Source organism: Hoplias malabaricus, chromosome 14 (genome assembly GCF_029633855.1).
Source record: "Hoplias malabaricus isolate fHopMal1 chromosome 14, fHopMal1.hap1, whole genome shotgun sequence".
NCBI lineage: Eukaryota > Metazoa > Chordata > Actinopteri > Characiformes > Erythrinidae > Hoplias > Hoplias malabaricus.
The window spans coordinates 15,492,399-15,510,268 of record NC_089813.1 but is presented as its reverse complement, the minus strand read 5'-3'; the positions used below and the strand labels follow the sequence as shown (position 1 = coordinate 15,510,268).

At 37.1% G+C, this 17,870-nt stretch overlaps 1 protein-coding gene across 1 annotated transcript in view; it reads right to left on the bottom strand.

Annotated features, from left to right (window-relative positions):
* Nucleotides 1-17,870, bottom strand: part of cacna1db (calcium channel, voltage-dependent, L type, alpha 1D subunit, b) — a 114,109-nt gene that overhangs the window by 50,072 nt on the left and 46,167 nt on the right. The window contains exon 5 of the mRNA XM_066644480.1: nucleotides 1,540-1,679. Within this exon, the coding sequence (XP_066500577.1) occupies nucleotides 1,540-1,679 (140 nt within the window). The remainder of the gene's footprint in view (nucleotides 1-1,539; nucleotides 1,680-17,870) is intronic.

Genomic DNA, 17,870 nt, shown 5'->3' with positions numbered 1-17,870 from the left:
CATACGTCTTAATTCACTGTTTTGATATTTGAAGTATCTATTACACAAGGGAGTGCAGAATAAAATTAAACTACTTTAATTTCAATTTTCAATTTTAATTTTCATTAAATAACTTACTTTTCTGTAAATAATTCCTTCCAGCATCCATAACAATCTGATTTATTATTTGCAACTATGCACATTTAATGCTATACTTAGTTCATTCTTTCATTTAAAGAATTAGTTCATTTAAAATGATTCATCATGAACATCTCTGGGCATGATTCATGATGAACATCTCCAATTTGTCAGTTTTTAATTTACTTCATAATTTTAACACATCAGCTATTCTTAACATTGTGTGTAAATTTCACAAAGAATGGACCAAAAAATGCTCCAAAATAATTTGGAATAAAACCTTTCAACACTGATTTCCAATTAACGTTAAGAAGGCTTTCTACTTTCTATATATTTTACTTTGGACAGTCTTGAGTGCTTTCAAAGCCTATGGTACTCAAAGCACATAGACTTGCCCTCTCAACACTCTCAGCCGACAAACAGTAAAACAGGACTTTCAGCGTGTCACTTTCAGATGCAGGTTTTCCAAAAACAAGTTCCTCAGACTTCTGCCCTGGTACAGCTGTCCCTATCAAAGGTACATGTTACTGTGAAATGGAAAAATAGGCTTCAACAGCTTAGCTGCAAACAGTGCACACATATTTACAGAACAAAACCATAGGAATGTAGTGTACACACACTATGAGTCCCAAACCTAGGGTACAGAAACTGCATACTAAAAGAATTACACTGTTATCATACAGTATGAAACCTATATATGAGAATGTAGAGTGGTGAGTACTTTCAAATTTGTGGTAACTGTTGAGTAAGGCTCTTTCCTGCTAAAGCAAGGCAAAGCCCTCATAAAAAAAGTTAGGTCCATATATCAATTATTTGCTCCATTCGGTGTGGAAGAACTTGACAAGCCTACAAGGAGCCTTGATCTCATCCCCAATAACTTGACAAAGAATTGGAACATCACCTGCAAGCTAGAACATATCACCCAACATCAGTGCCCAACCTCACTCCTGTGGCTGAAATTAAATCAATATATATTTACACCTAAAATCAAATGGAAAGCTTTCTATATAAAACATGAGGCAACAAAATGAAAAATAAATCTATGTGAAGGCCTTTGGTTGTTAAATGAGATTTATAAAATGAACGTATGCATGCTTTTAAAGGAACACTTGGTAGTAATTTTACCTTAAAATTACATCTTCAAAATCATTGTGATTCTCCACTGACCTCTTTCTATGCTACTCTTGGCTCAAAGCTGAAGAAACTGCACTGTAACTTTTGGAGAAGGGTAGGATACCACCATCCAATTCCCTCCTCCTTGACTTCTGGAAAATGCTGTAAAAAATAAATTCCGCTCTGCAGCAGCAGGAGGAGCCCAGGAGTAAAAATACTAAACCTTACCTAGTGTTCCTTTAAGAATCTGAGAGTTTTAAATTCGACATAACATTGTACATAAGCGTGTTCTCTTGTGCTTTGACTTACCCCACTATAACTATAACAAAATCCAGCATGTTCCAGCCGTTTCTAATGTAGGAGTTCTGGTGCATCACCAGTCCATAGGCAATGATCTTCAAAAAGGTCTCAATAGTGAAAATAATCAGGAAGGCATATTCTACATTTTCCTGCAAAAGATAAACAATAAGAAAGAGCTGTTTTACACCAAACTTTATATATACATAAAATAAAAAAAAAATAAAAAATATATATATATATCATTTAATTTCATTTTAAATGTTCCACCTCATCAGGCACTCTTTTAAACACCCTCTATGTAGCCCATTCATGATTGGTCAGTTTCAGAACCACTATGACAGGGCATTTTCAACACATCTGTTTTGACATCCTAGCAAGAATGGGTCTGTTATTAGAAACTGACCACTGGTGGAGGGCTAAATGATGGCTCACAAAAATTGTACATGATTAGGGCTGAGGCATATTGTAGCGTTCATGATAATATAGTCACAATTTTTAAATGGTTTTAAAAAATTAACATTGTGATAATCGTGATATTCTGACTTGTTTAAAGTAAAGACATCATGCAGTTATCCATAACATGTCACCCGTTCTTTACATGAATCATTTAGGCACAGTGAAGTAAGGTAGATAGTGGCTCTGAGGTGGAGGAATTTGCCCCCCCTCCCAAAAAAAGGAGAGTGACCTTAATTATGTGAAGGTGGTTTTGTTACAAAAATCAGATGTAATAAACCATGGTAATTTGTGGTAAACAAAAGAAGCCTGTAACAACAGAAGCACAACTAATCTGTTTCACCACCTCAGGCACCCGGTTGAGGATGAGGAAAATGAAAAATGCAGTTAGAACAGTCCAACAGCCAGTGGGCTCTATCCCCAGCACATAACTACATAACTACACTGATTCAGAACAGCAACTATTCTATATTCATTTTGTTATTCACTGTGAAACTTTAAGATTAGTTTTTAAATAATGGTTTGCGTTATTTTGTTAAATTTTCTGCAATTTGCTTTTGTGGTAGATTCTACCACATTATATTATTTTTTATACAAAATCAGATAGTAATGTACTGTTGTTACAAAATATGTTTACAGATTGTTTTTTGGTTACTTCTGAATGTTTGAAACTTACATTTGTAGTAAAATAAAACTTTTAATACATAAAACCTTTTTATAAAAAATATTATTAATATATATTAAATATATTTCAATATCATTAATATTAACTCTCATTTGGTTGCAAGAGAGTGTTCTTGAAATTAATAAAAGTATTTTTCAGTGTTTTGTCATATCGCCAAGAATATTGTTATCGCCAAAATACCCTGAAATATTGTGATATTATTTTAGAGCCATATTGCCCACCCCATACATGATAGCACGTTAATTATGCAGGCCCCAGGCTAAAGTCTCTAACTGTACACCAGCAAAAAGCATTTGATGTACACTACAAATTAGGTGACCCTGTTAAAGTGACCTGTTTTTTCTAGATTGTCTAAGTTAAAATAAGCACACTGCCTTTTCAAACGTTTTTGCACATTGCAATGTATTGTTCATTATTTTTGATACATACATTTCAAACAAAATGTAGAACATATGAGGTGTCAAAATCTAGACATACTACTAGAAAACAATGAGGGAGGGGGGAATAAAGAGACACTGAGGAGTCTAATTAAATCCTTTCAGAAAAACAGCTCTGAGACAGGGACGGGAGGTCATTAGTGTAATGAGAGCAGGGGGTGACGTAGCCTGTAATTGAGCATGCGACATGGTCGGCAGGTGACCGGATGCCTTGGCTTAACCCCAGCCGTAAGAATAGCCACAATAAACCAGGATGACAAGATTAATCCCATTTGAACAATGAAAATCTCTTTGTTGGACACGGCAAGGCCATCCGCGTTCAGGCGTTAAAGTGATTGCTCAGATTCGCAGTAATTTTGCGGAAGCTCAGGTGTCTCAGTGGGTGAGTTCGACCCTGTCAGGATGTGTATCCATCTGCTTACTAAGACAGTTACGGCACATCTGTCTCATAAGAGACAGAAAACCATTAAGACATAAAAGTAAATTAAGAATATTCAGGATTTATAAGGTCAGAGGTGCACGTCCAGTAATTGGAACCCAATACAGTTAAAAGTATCCCGTGACACAACACAAATGACCATTACATTTCTAAGCCCTGGTATCAATCAATTAGCATAGAGTTATCTGACATATATCCTGCCATTTCACCTGAAGTCTTTTTAAGCAATTTTTGTGGTTTTACATACCCGAAACAGAAGTGATTTATTTCCTCATATTTTTTTTATGAGATACTATGAAATATTACATTCCAAGAAAGGTACGGAATGGTACGGTAATGTGGCACAAAATTTATTTCTTCACTAGTGTAGGAACTGGGTAGGATGGGCTAAAAAACTGAAAATAAAAAAACTCAACGCATGATTTGAATGCTAATTGAAATGAGAAAAAAAAACAGTTAGAGGACTTTGCTTTACGACTCTTAATGGTATAGCTATGTGACTTTGCCCAGGTCAAGAAGTGGACCAGCCCTGTTGCCTGCTATACTACATAGGTTTGGACAATATGGACAAAATCTTTATCATGATATATTTCTAAATATCAGTCGATATGATATAATTCCTATATCCTTATAAACAACATAAAAGGCATAAAAAAACTGCCCACAACAAACAAGAAATACAACATCTCCATCAAACTAAAACTTCTTGGCTTTGCCCAAATTAATATTTTTAAACTAACTATAAAATTAAGTGCAGTGAACTGGGCACCCTCTAATAAACGTCAGTCAGTGACAGATACTGTAAATAATGTATATTGAAATATTGAAAATGTGTTAAAAATCATATCATTGTTATTGAAACATTTTATACTAAGATATATATTTATACTGATTTATTATCCCGCTCTACTAGCATACTACAACAAACCTATAGGGCAAAATCATTTAATTTTGCTAGTACCGCAGGATGATGCATCTGCAAATGTACGTAGTTTATTTATTATTAAAAAAATGCTAATTGCTATATATTTTCTAAACCCAACAAACCTATGATCTGTATGTTTTATTATTAGTATTAGCATTTCATATGTTTTGGCCACAGAAATTCAATACTGATATATATTACATGTTATGGCTGTTTCTTTAATGCTGTCTTGGAAACCATATTACAATTTAAGCTTCTCATTTTTATTTCATTTGTTGTGTCCAAGGCTGTATTTTTGTGTGTGTCCAAGGCCATTAGTTCTACAATTATAGACTCTATCTGTTGCTCTGCATACACTGTTAGCCCCTTTTCACCCTGTCCCCCAGTGGTGAGGACCCCGGCAGAGGAAGGTACTGTCTTTTCCAGCGTTGCTGTGACACTGACATGGTGGTACTGAGTGAGTTTGTGTTGTGCTGGATCAGACATAGCAGGGCTGCTGACTGATCAGTGTCACTGCTGGATTGAGAATAGCCCACCAACCAAAAATATACAGCCAAGAGCATCCTGTGACCACTGATGAAGAACTAGAGATTCACTGACACAAATTAAGCAGCATCAGATGCACTACTCCCTCTGACTTTACATCTATAAGGTGGACCCACAAGGTAGGTGTGTCTAACAGACTGAAAATATGTGGACTCGGTGTTAACAAAAGCTGCAGAACTGCTGTGTCTGATCCACTTGTACCAACACCATATCTATTAGTATCACTGTAGCGCAGATAATGATTCACCACTGAAATAATACCTGCTCTGTGCTGCTCCTGTGGGGGTAATCACGTTTAATGTGTATTGAAAAAAAAAATGTAAATATGGACTACAGTCAGTATTTACAGATCTTTAAAGTGCACATATATGGTAAATGGAGCTGATAAAACGGACCGTAAGTGTAGAAAAAAGGAGGTGGCTGGTTCACATGCATATTTTTTAATGGGTTGTGTCCATCATCAATCATCATCAATCTTTGAAGCACCATTTTAAATCTGCACAGAGTTTCACCACAATATGATGAACATAAAATGTGCCCTTTTGGAGTGTCTGTACTTCACAACAGGAAAAAAACAAAAACTGTTCTCCGTTTTGTAATTTTCATTGGTTGCCCTGGCAACCCATTGTGTTCTGGTCCTAGTTATAATGAACAAGGAAAGCACATGCGTTTATTCATCTGAGCTGAGGCCTACCGGATTCATCTAAGAGGCTTTGAGAAGTGTAAGGAACTCGGAGACAGCTGTCTTTTCTTTATCCAGCCGTGGGAGAAAGTCTTATAATATACCAGATCAGAACGCATCATATAAACACAACACACTAAATTTCATTTCTGAAAATGACACCAGCAATACATAAACTACAGTACTTGCCTACTTTTTCAACACAGCACAACATACTAAGCAAATGTCCGAACCGTTTTTTAATTTATTTCATTTCCAGTCAAAATGGTCTTAAATACAAGTCATTTATATAAGGTAGGAAATTTATATTTAATAGTACAATCTCAGATGCACAATCTATTAGTATTTACTCTAAAGTGTCACTGTGTCACTCGTGTGCTTCAAAAAAGGTGATATTACTAAGGAGATGAGATATAAGATGACACACTTCCATGCAGAAGAGGAGAGGGGGAGAACTGTAAGAAAGGATAAAAAGAAATAAAGCAATGGGTATCCTGTAACAATCAGATAAACAGTACTTAAAGACGAGAGAAAATCAAGCTACACCTTCATTTTCAGATCCAAAATTTCTTCTTTCCTCTGGATCCTTACACTGTGAGAGGACAACTTAATGGTACAGGCCTGAAAGGAAGTTTAAGTCCATATTGAGAGACTGATCAGTAGGTACTAGGTTCTATAGAATGTTATACTTTCACTGACTCATTTCTATTATTTTTTTCCAGTACAGTACACTCATTCTTCATTCATAAGGCTCTTGTTTGATTTATTTATTTTTTTTGCTTTTGTTTTGACCAGAAGGTGGGTTCCTCATTTGAGACTTGGCTCCTCCAAACATGTCCTCAAGTTCTAAGGGTTTCTTATTGTTACTGTCACCTTGGCTTGAGCACTTTAGGTAGCACTGTGGTGCGACAGGTAGTGTCACTGTCACACAACTCCAGGGTCCTGAGGCTTTGGGTTTGAACCCAACTTCAGGCGACTGTCTGTGAGGAGAGTAGGGTGCTCCCACCGTCCAAAAACATACATTGGTAGGTGGACTGGACAAGCTCCTCCTTGTATTCCTGGGGGGTAAATGGTCCTCTATTCTTTAGTGTATACGCTATGTGACAGAGCACGGTGCACACACAGTGTGTGTCTCAGTGGAACAATTAGCCCAGGTCACCATACCATGTCTCTGAACTACACGCGCGCACACACACACACACACACACACACATTAAATTCAGACTGAAACAGGAATAAGAGCTGACTGCATAAAGAGAAAACAGATGGCAGCTTGTAATTAATGTTTGAGATAAATATGTAATTAGATTTTTTTGTGTGATATAAATACATTTATTTTCTAAACTAAAGTACAAGTACTCTAAAGTACTATACTTTATAGAATATTGGTCTAAATTAGCTTAAGTAAATTTTGGCCTTATCTTTCCCCTTTACTTTAAGTGAACTGAAATTTAAATGTTTAATTAAAAGAAAAAAAAAACTTATACCAGTTGTAAGTTTTTCAGATAAATAGGAGACTAGAATGCTGAATGTAATGAGCCACACTGTGTCCCCTTTTAATGCAGAGATAGCTTATAGTTTTGTAAGAATATTGGTACATTGCTGTGAGAATTGGATGACATTCAGCTGTAAGAGCTTAAACGTGATCAGAAACTGCTGTTGGATTAGTGTGGATCACAAGCACAACTCTACCACATCTCAAAGTTACTGATAGCTATGCCATTACCCCAAAAGAACAAAGTTCCACTGTTCCACAGCCCAGTGCTGAGGGGCTTTATACCTTGGCAATGGACAATGTGACCTTAGGCTCATGTTAGCTGTTCCACAGACTTCCATTAAATGGTCATACATTACTATGGAGATTTTAGAATGGGTGGACCTATTAAATTAAATATTTGGACAGCAAAGTGTGTAAAGTAAATTCACTGATTTGTCAATTGTACTATAATGTGTATAACTGTCTTTACCTAGCATTTGTGTGTGAGTGTGTGTGTGTCTGCAGCTGATTACGGGTGAACTCTGGGTGACCTGCATTAACAATGACATAAAGGAAACATGATCTGAGACCAGAAGCAGCAAAAGAGAGATAGAGAGAGAGATAGAGAGAGAGAGAGAGAGAGAGAGAGAGAGAGAGTGAGAGAGGGTGAGAGAGAGAGAGAGAGATGAGTTATTAGGAACAGTGAGAGAGGACAGACGGAGACACTGCTGCCTCATTTGTGTAACTTGTCGTGTCACACTTCTCTTCAGCCTCGAGCTTTGGGTACATAACCCAAAATACTGAGGAGAATAATACACATCAGTGAGAAAACCATGTCAAAATTGTGTGTATATTTTCTTACATCCTTACAGGACATATGGTGGATAATAAAATAATATTTTAAGATCTTTGCCATGAGCGCAGCAGGTAGGTTCGCTGTCACACATCTCTCTAATTAAATAAACAGAAATTGTACAGAAATACAATCAGAAAAAAAGGGATATCTTACACACACACACAAGGTCCCCTACAGATACAATCCACAAATTCTTATTTGACTTGTGCTTAGCTCTAACAATAGCCTAAGGCAGTGCTGTGACTCAGGCCAGGCACACACACACACACACACACACACACAGGCACAGCATTGCTCACAGAGCTCAAATGTAAGCAGGGGAAAAGATATAAAGATACAAAATATAGCCAGAACAAACAACTTTCAAAAAAAATAATAGAATTAGAATATACATATATATAAGATGAATAATAAAACTCTGGGTCATGACCTGTGACCCACTCAGAATACAGTGATCACAACATACAGAATGCAGTTTAAATGGGTTATACACAGACCAAAGCCAGACAGCAATATTTTTCATTAAATGAAAATAGAAAAGCAAAGAAAAGAAAATGGAAAATATTACATTTGTTTGCCATTCACTGTATAAAAAATATTTCATATCATTTTTACAATTATCATTACATTATACACAATGCATATTAATGAATATTATGTTTTGTCATATATTTTATACAAAAACATTAAATAATATTTAATCTAAATGTTTTATTATTTATATTAATATTATAGTCTTATTCATACTAAGGCAATGTCATTCATATCAATGTCATCCACAGTCCAAAAACACATGTTGGTAGGTGGATTGATGACTCAAAAGTGTCCATAGGTGTGAGTGAATGTGCGTGTGTTGCCCTGTGAAGGACTGGCGCCCCCTCCAGGGTCTATTCCCACCTTGCGCCCAATGATTCCAGGTAGGCTTTGGATCCACCGTAACCCAGAACTGGATAAGTGGTTACAGACAATGAATGAATTATATCCAAATCAGACCTGCTTTTGTACATAACTAACGGAGAATCCATTAAACTGTCCCAGAGGCTTTATACATTGGGCTCTGAGTGTCCTAACGTGTATTCACTGACCACCAGCTCTTTATCCATGTTAACCCTTTGTGGTTTGTCCATTATGGCATTGTATATGTTAATATCTAGTTGCCTTCATAAGTCATCTTGATAAGATTAACAGAGGAGGGCAGTGGTGAGGCAAGATGTTAAGATACTTGTACGTGTATTTGATTCAGTTAGATGGGGGTTTACTTAGCTGACCTGAGAGAGAGAGAGAGAGAGGGAGAGAGAGAGAGAGAGAGAGAGAGAGAGAGAGAGAGAGAGAGCAAGTAATGGAAGAATGAGGGAGTAGAAGGAAGCAAGATTCCCTGCCCCCTCTCTCTTTCCAGTAGGTTGAGGATAAAGCTCAGCTCCACACACTCAGAGAAGTGCTCATCCACATCCCACAGCCTTTGGGTCCAGCTGTTCTTATGTTGCCATTCTTACTTTGCACATCTGATTTTTTCTTCCTTTTGCTAAGGGTATATTATATAGTAGATCCCTTTACATATATAAACAGAACAAAACATCCATGTTTCTGTGTTCATTGTTCATTTTATCAGCTCCACTGGCCATATAGGAGCACTTTGTATCTCAATATTTACAGACTGCCTTCCGTCTGTTACTCTGATTACATTGTTAGCAGCCTTTCATCCTGTACATTCACAGTCATAGGATCATCACAGTGCTGGTGTTACTTGGGTGGTGGATCGTTCTCGGAGCTGCAGTCCCATTGACCACTTCGCAGGATGAAAAGCAATAAGTGTAGAAACAAGGTCGTTTTAATGTTTCAACTGATCAGTGTTTACTTAATAGAGCACAATTTTCAGTGCACTTAAATAATCCCACAATGCACTGCAACCCATGTACACTAGCAGAGAGCAGACACCCATAATCCACTGTTTTTTTGTTTTTTTTTTTTGTAAAAAATCTGAAATCTTTCACTACCCTCCTGCAATCAGCTCCCTATAAAAGCACACCCTATAGTGAGTAACACAGTGAGGAACAGTGAATAGAGAGCCATTTTGGACACAGGGCGGCACTTTGAGTATTCACAGATTTATACGGAACCACTGCTGTTTTACTTAGGAGCAATCAGCTATTTTCTTCAATGGTTCTTCCCCACATTATAATACTGAAACCTAGTGGCCTGGATATATAAACTATGCTGTACTTTACTTGAAGTTGCCCTTCATAAATAAAGTCTAATAATATCTTAGTAGTAAATATGACTGGTCACTACTTTAAGAGCCATTAAACCGCAATTTTATATAATTAACATATGTCACACTGTAGATGAAATCTTGGACAAATTCTATGGCAGACATTGATTTCATTAGTTTAGCCAGACAATTCAATAAAGACATCTGCAGATAAACACAAGAGAAAATGGCAACAGTCTGCTGGAATGTGCAGGGTGAGCTTGAGGTAAGTATGCGTGTATTTTGTTGATTAATTTTTGTGCACGCTTTGCCATCGCAAGCTACTGTCTAATGGTGATTTTTAGATGTGTCATAATAACAGTCACAGAATTTAATTTGATTGCAAATGCACCAAATCTGCCTCCGCTGGGAATGCCACTTTACACATTCACACACCACTGATTGTAATTCATTCATGATTGCTGATTTCTCTCTGTCAGCATCATGGCAATTATATCAGTGTAAACTCACATTTAGGTGAAATGACTCAGTGTAATTACAATGTGGAACTGAGCATGTTGTAGTAGTGCAATTTCTTTCAGGATCAATAAAATGTTATCTTATCTTTTCACAGTGTGTATACTCTCCAGAGGAAAGCATCTCTGACACTTTAAAGCAGCTGCACAAGTTTAAAATCATTATGCCTAGTGCTAAGGGTCGATAAGAGTGGTATAAACCAATCTAGCCCTGAGACTGGGAACATTCATTCATTCATTATCTGTAACCGTTTATCCAGTTCAGGGTCGTGGTGAGTCCAGAGCCTACCTGGAATCATTGGGCACAAGGAGGGAATACACCCTGGAGGGGGTGCCAGTCCTTCACAGGGCAACACACACACATACAGACACTTTTGAGTTGAAAATCCACACTACCAATGTGTGTTTTTGGACCATGGGAGGAAATCGTAGCACCTGGAGGAAACCCACACGGACACAGGGAGAACACACCAACTCCTCACAGACAGTCACCTGGAGTGGGAATTGAACCCACAACCTCCAGGTCCCTTGAGCTGTGTGACTGCAACACTACCTGCTGCACCACCGTGCCGCCCTGGAGGCATCTTTTTATTTTTCTATTTATTTTCTTTATTTCCTGTTAGGTCCAGATTATTTTTTTTGTCAGGCACTTACATGTGTAAGATGAACCATTTGTTACCTTCCACTAGGGGTGGGCGATATGGCCCCAAAATAATATCATGATATTTTAGGGTATTTTGGTGATAACATAATTCCTGGTGAAAAACGTGCCGGCGCATCCTTCGACCCCAGATGGTTAATTTCCAGAACACACTATTGCAGCAAAATAAATGATATATTATTATTAATTACATTCAATTAATAATGTATTTAATTTCTTATTTAAATGATTATATATAACATTTTATTTTTATACAAATCTAACAATTTCAAAAATTCAGAAGGAACAACAAATTAATGTGTAAGCATTTGCTTATTTTAAACAACCGTAATTTACCAAGTTTCTTACATTGTATAAAATATATATAGAATATTGATATTTTGTATCCAAACCACCTCCAAATGACTGAAGTTACTAGTCTTTTGGAGCAAATTCTTTGAACGCAGAGCAAATTCCCAGCGCACCTGTCACTGTGCTTAAATGATTCACGGAATGAATGTATGCCATGTCACGTGTAACTGCATGACGTCATTACGTAAATAAGTCAGAATATCACGACCATCATGACATTTTGCAATATTATTGGACTAAATGCAATACGAGCCCTACCTTCAACTGAGTGAAAAGACAACTCATCTCTAAGGGTCTGAAAAGATGTGTATCAAGGAGTCATTACAGAGAAAAGGTCACAGGGGTCAAATCTAACAAAGAAGCTGCTGGTATTCAGAAGAAAGGATTGGCCACTCCAGGGGCCAGACCACAACATCAGTGAATGTGAAAATATGGACAGCTGGATGCTGTGTGGGTTTTTCACTGTAAATGCATAGTACTCTATACTGCGTATTAATACAACTGATACAACTGATTGTGATAGTCCTAATCCGCTTATCCTCATTTGATATCAACAGCAGTAAAATCGCAATTCTAAAATTGGGCCAGATGTGCTGGTACTGTCTCCACACTGCGATGAGGCCTTTTCTACAGAGAGCAGGCATGAAGTTGAGTGCAGTGTCACTGTTTTCCCAACATGGGACTGAGATCGATGAGCATGCATGAGCAGCCTAATGGATGTGCAGTGAGAGAGAAGCTGGAGGGATTCAGAGGCTTGCTGGTGTCACTGGGTGCAGTGAGGCTAATCTCTGTGGACAGCTCCGATGGCCTTCGCATGCTTAGAGTGGCAGTGGGCTTGCTGGGTCAAATGGAGTGACTTCTCAGAGGTTGCCGCTAGTGCTGGGCGATATGAGCGCAAATCAATATCATGATTAATTGTACATTTGACCACGATTACGATTAATGAGCGATTATTTTGTTTTTGTATTTTTGATCCTCATAGTGCAGTGACGAGGCTTGTACTGTAAATATGCTCCAGTATTAAAGCTGGGACATTTTTTCTAATGTTGCTGGGAGCTTGTTCCTCTCTTGTTTTCTGAAACACTGTTTGTATTTGGTGTGTGATTGTGCTTTGATCACTGAAACTGTTTTTTTCTCAGTGTTTACATTTGACTAATATTTGTTCAGTGTCGTCTTAATTAAAGTCAAAACACAGCACGTCCAAACCACAGATGGTGTGTTTTTCTTTGGTATGAGCTGCTCGAGACGCTTGGTCAGCGTCTGTGATTAGGTTCTCTACCATGTGGCAGATGGGGGCAGAATCATGTGACTACAGTGTGGTAGTGTGGTTTTAAAAGGACAGTACATGAACACACAGTGGGGACATAACAGAATATAGAAGGTTACAAAAACGTATATAATTGATATAGACAAGATTAGGTCTATTAGATACTCTGAATGTCGATTCCGATTAATTTTCAATTAATTGCCCAGCCCTAGTTGCCACTATTGTGATTAGACCAGGACGTCCACCTCGTCCCTGGGATACTAGTTGTCTCCAACTTTTTTAGGACTGTGGACCAAATGACAGCCTCTGAGGCAGAGTGGAGTGTTGTTCGGTTGTGGAGGAGGGCGTGGTAATATTGCTGCCTCAACCAATCAGAAAGGGTTATGATGATAGGGCCAAAATGTGGAGTGTTTCACAACTCAGGAATCGAACAAACAAATTCACAAGATGTTACCATTTTTCCTTTAATGAAATCAGCCTAATGATTTCAAAAGATAAATTCTGTTTACTCAAAATTCCATATGTCACTGGTCTTCAAATCCAGACTTTGGATCCAGATTCCAGGCCGGGATTTTGAAATGGCTGGCCACTATGACACTACAGCTGCATCTGCTAATGTAGTGTTATACCTTCTACCCATTTTAAATCCCAGCCTGGAACCTGGATCCAAGGAATGGATTTAAAGGCCTCTGTTATAGGTCAAGATTTTTCAGTTCCAGTCCTGTTTATTGTTGTGATTTTCTTGGTCGATGAAAACAAGCTTCCTACCAGCGTTGCTCTCCAGTTTAACAACATTTGGACTCTGTATTTAACCCATCCTTAACAGTGAACACACACCTAGTGACTAATGGCAGTGAGAACACATACACACACCTGGCAGGCAGCCACCTGAGCAAAATTGGATCAGTTGGGGGTTAGGGGCCTTGATCAAGGGCACGTCCATGAATGCTGAGGTATGTCAAGAAGGAAAAAACAAAGAGCTCTATCAGAGGTGTCTGCCTCTATCAGAGTGTCATCTGATACCTCTGGTATGAGTTTGAGTGGCTTTTGTGATTCAAAACTAAGCATTCAACTGTGTTTATGAAACATTTCTGCTCAGCTTCACACACAGATCTGTTCACACTTTTTGTGAATTGAAAGGCACTGTCAAACTTCTAAACATGAATGAGACACAGACATGCTGTCGAAACCCAACTGAGAAAACAGACTGAAAATATACAGTAATCAACTGATTTTTTTTTTGTGTATATAGTGCACATATGTTTGTTCTGTGTGTGGAGGGTCAGTAAGTGAGTACCAACATGCTTCTCCCTTGGTCACTCACCCATACACACACACACACACTCCCACACCAACACATTAACTGTTTTTATGTTTTTAAATGATCTTGCCTTGCGATTCAATTCGGATTTTCACTTCCAGTGACCACTTGGAAGTGTGTATCCCCTGCATCACACAAGTGGCCGCTCACAGTACAAGGGAAGGAGGGGGAAACAAGGAGCAGGTTCTTCTTTCGGGATACACTCACCCATGGCAACCAACACAAACATGCATCCCGCTGAACTGATTTCTTTCATGATTTGCACATTGCTTGTCATGGCAATGAAAATGTCATATCAATGAAAAGATAATTGTAAATAAGAATAAGTTCTTTGTGACCTGCCTGGTTAAATAAAAGTGTAAAAGCAATAAATATATATATATATATATATATATATATATTTCAATGAGTGATCACCAGAGCTGAGCATCGACTGAGTACTTTATTCAATGTTTATAAAACCTAACATAAATGTAAAATTAAGGCTGGACGATACCGTAAAAATTTATATCACGATATGTTTCTTAATTTTGGTTGATACAATATAATTCCGATATTGATATGAACAGTATATAATCCACTGAAAAACTTTCAAGAACAAGCAAGAAACATATCCTCACCATCAAACAAAGACATATTGGCTTTGTCAATATTATAATTATTATACTAAATTTTAAATTGAGTGCTGAACTAATGACAGAGCCCTGTAATCAGTGTCAGTCAGTAACAGACGTTGTAAATAATGCATACTGAAATATCAAAAATGTGTTTAAATTTCAAATCACTGTTATTGAAACATTTTATATTGTGATATATATTGATATTGAATTATCGTCCAACATGGTAAACTGTAAACTATGTAAACTGTATATTTTGTAATAATGTATTGGGTTTTTTTTGTTTGTGATTTTTTTGACATTTGAAGCACTGTGATTTTTTTTAGCTTACATTTATAAACTGTTTTGTCCAATAATTTTTGTTCTGCTAATGAAGTGGACATCAGTGTTGACTCTTTTCCTTGCCACTCTTAGCGCTCATTTAACACACTTCACTTCAGTTCATACAGAAATCAAACGGCCCTTAAAATGGCGTCAGAGATTCCCCCCAGGGGAAATGGCGAGGCAAAGTCGGTGTGGGTAAGTTAAAACAGAACAAAATGCTGGGTTGCTTAACAAATCTCAAGAAAACTACTTTTTCATGCAATATATCATGAAAATATCTTGAAGCTATAGTTTACCATTCATATTAATCCTAGAATAGTTTCTGTGTAAACCCGATTTGTGTGTTATGAGTGTATATATGTGAGACATACAGCAGACAGACAATCAGCCTTAATCTATGTATTGATATAGTCCAGCATCTGTTTGCTGGGGTTATTAGGAGCCATTACCTGGGCTGTGACTGGCCTAAACTGATTTGTAAGAGGCCTAATGTTCAGCAGGGCTCTGTATTTATCCCTACATCACAGCTTGAACCATATGTGCACCTTGTTCACTATCAAAAAGCATGCAATTAGGCCTCTCCTATGCCAAGATGTTGTACGAGGAATGGCTACAAGCTCAACTAATGAAACATTCAAAAGAGAGGTTTTCAATTAAGGCTGATAACACTGCCCTTTGTAAGACATTATCTGCAAGGTTCAAAATCAATTACAAGTGTATAAACCTGTGTAACAGTAGGTACCACTTTAAAAAAAAGACTACACTTATAATGGTTTATAACTGGTTTGAAATTTGTTTATTACATGGTTATTAATTAGGTTGTAAACACCCTAAAGATCATTAATAATCAGTGTTAACACAGAGAAAGAAAGGGCAGTGACCTCTTTTTTTGTCTAATACTGAAAGTGTCAGAGACCTTACTTAAAACGTTGAGGTAAAAAAATAAGCTGAGATCTTGGTATGTGAATTTTATGTGAATATGTCATTTTATATGTTACGCTACACACCACATTATCATGTCGCCTGATGAAGAGGACAAAGTAAAGGTCAGTATTCTGTGGGATCTGAGGTTTAACAGAGTATATGAATGTTGGTTCACTATTTGACAAATAACAGGTCACTCTTACCCTTTCTATCTATGTGTTATAAATGATTATTAATGACCTTTGAGGTGTTTACAATATTATTAATGAACAGATTATAAACCAGAAGTGTAGTCTTATTTTAAAATGGGACCATACTCTGCCAAAGTCTAACCCTTCATTCTCACTAGAAGGCAACAAAGCAACTAGGGAGTGCTCATTTCTTATGAGAGAAGTCATTCATGAGTCAAGATTTGGAGGCACACCACTACCTGAACTGGATAAGAGGTTACAGACAAAGAATGAATTAATGAATGAATTAATGAATAATTGGGAGGCAGGCAGCAGGCCACAAAATGAGTTGAGATTATCTCTATTTTATGCAAAACAGTTACAGCATAGAGACACGACATAACAAAATAATCTGTTCCAACAATTCCTCAGAACAATCACAAAGAGTTACTGTCCGGGTCCCCACACTGTTGGGGGGCTTTTGAATATACCACACGATGTTCAGTGATGATAAAGATGAACTTCTCAGTTTGTTTATTAAAATGTGCACACCACGTAGTAATAAGTGTCTGAAAAATACTCTGATACACAGCATTTGTAAAAGATGGGAGCATACCACAAAAAAAAAAAAAAAAAGATAAATGCATTTTAATAATTATATATTTACAGCGGTTTGCACACTTTCAGTCCTAGAGGGCCAGTGTCCAGCACAGTTTGGGCTTTTTATCACATCACATGCTGCTGAAATTTGCCATATCATTGCTGTCCAAAGAAAAACATGTATTTCCATTTTTGTGGATTTTTAGCATCATTTGAACGCTGCAGCTGTCCTTCACACTGTGTGAAGCTTTTATGATGGTCCAATGGAAATGCTCCAAAATCACATGGAATAAAATCCTTCTACATTGTCTTCCACTGAAAGATAAGTCGTTTTTTTTCCCGTTTCCTACAAAGCTTACTAATTTGGAGATAGACATTTTTATTGGACAGCAGCAATATTATTTCACACCAAGGCTGCAAAGATTAATACGTACACTAAAAAATCCAGCTTAAAGACTTTTTGAAGATTCTTTGATTATAAATGTCAATACTAGAGAAGTTTTTTGAGCTTCTAAAATTGTATTTCTAATAATTTATTTATTTATTTATTTATTTCAAGATTCCTCGTTGTTATATAAGTAACATTACTTTTATTTGATTATGGTTCTAACACTGGTTATAGCTTTCTGCAGACCAATGTGCACATGTTCCAGATAAAAAGTTTCAGATCAGTGGTGGTGAGGGGTGATGTATAATGTTTGGTATGTTTCATAGGTCTGTGTTTGTTTGGCAAGACAGCATGTGAGTAGCATATATCTGTCTGCGGAATGTCAAGTGGTCCACTTTAATAGAAGAAGTCCTCCAAGAACACTGCCATTTCAGGACCATGGAGACTTCCAGCAATGAAAAGAGAAAATAATAATGAAAAATGTATTATTATT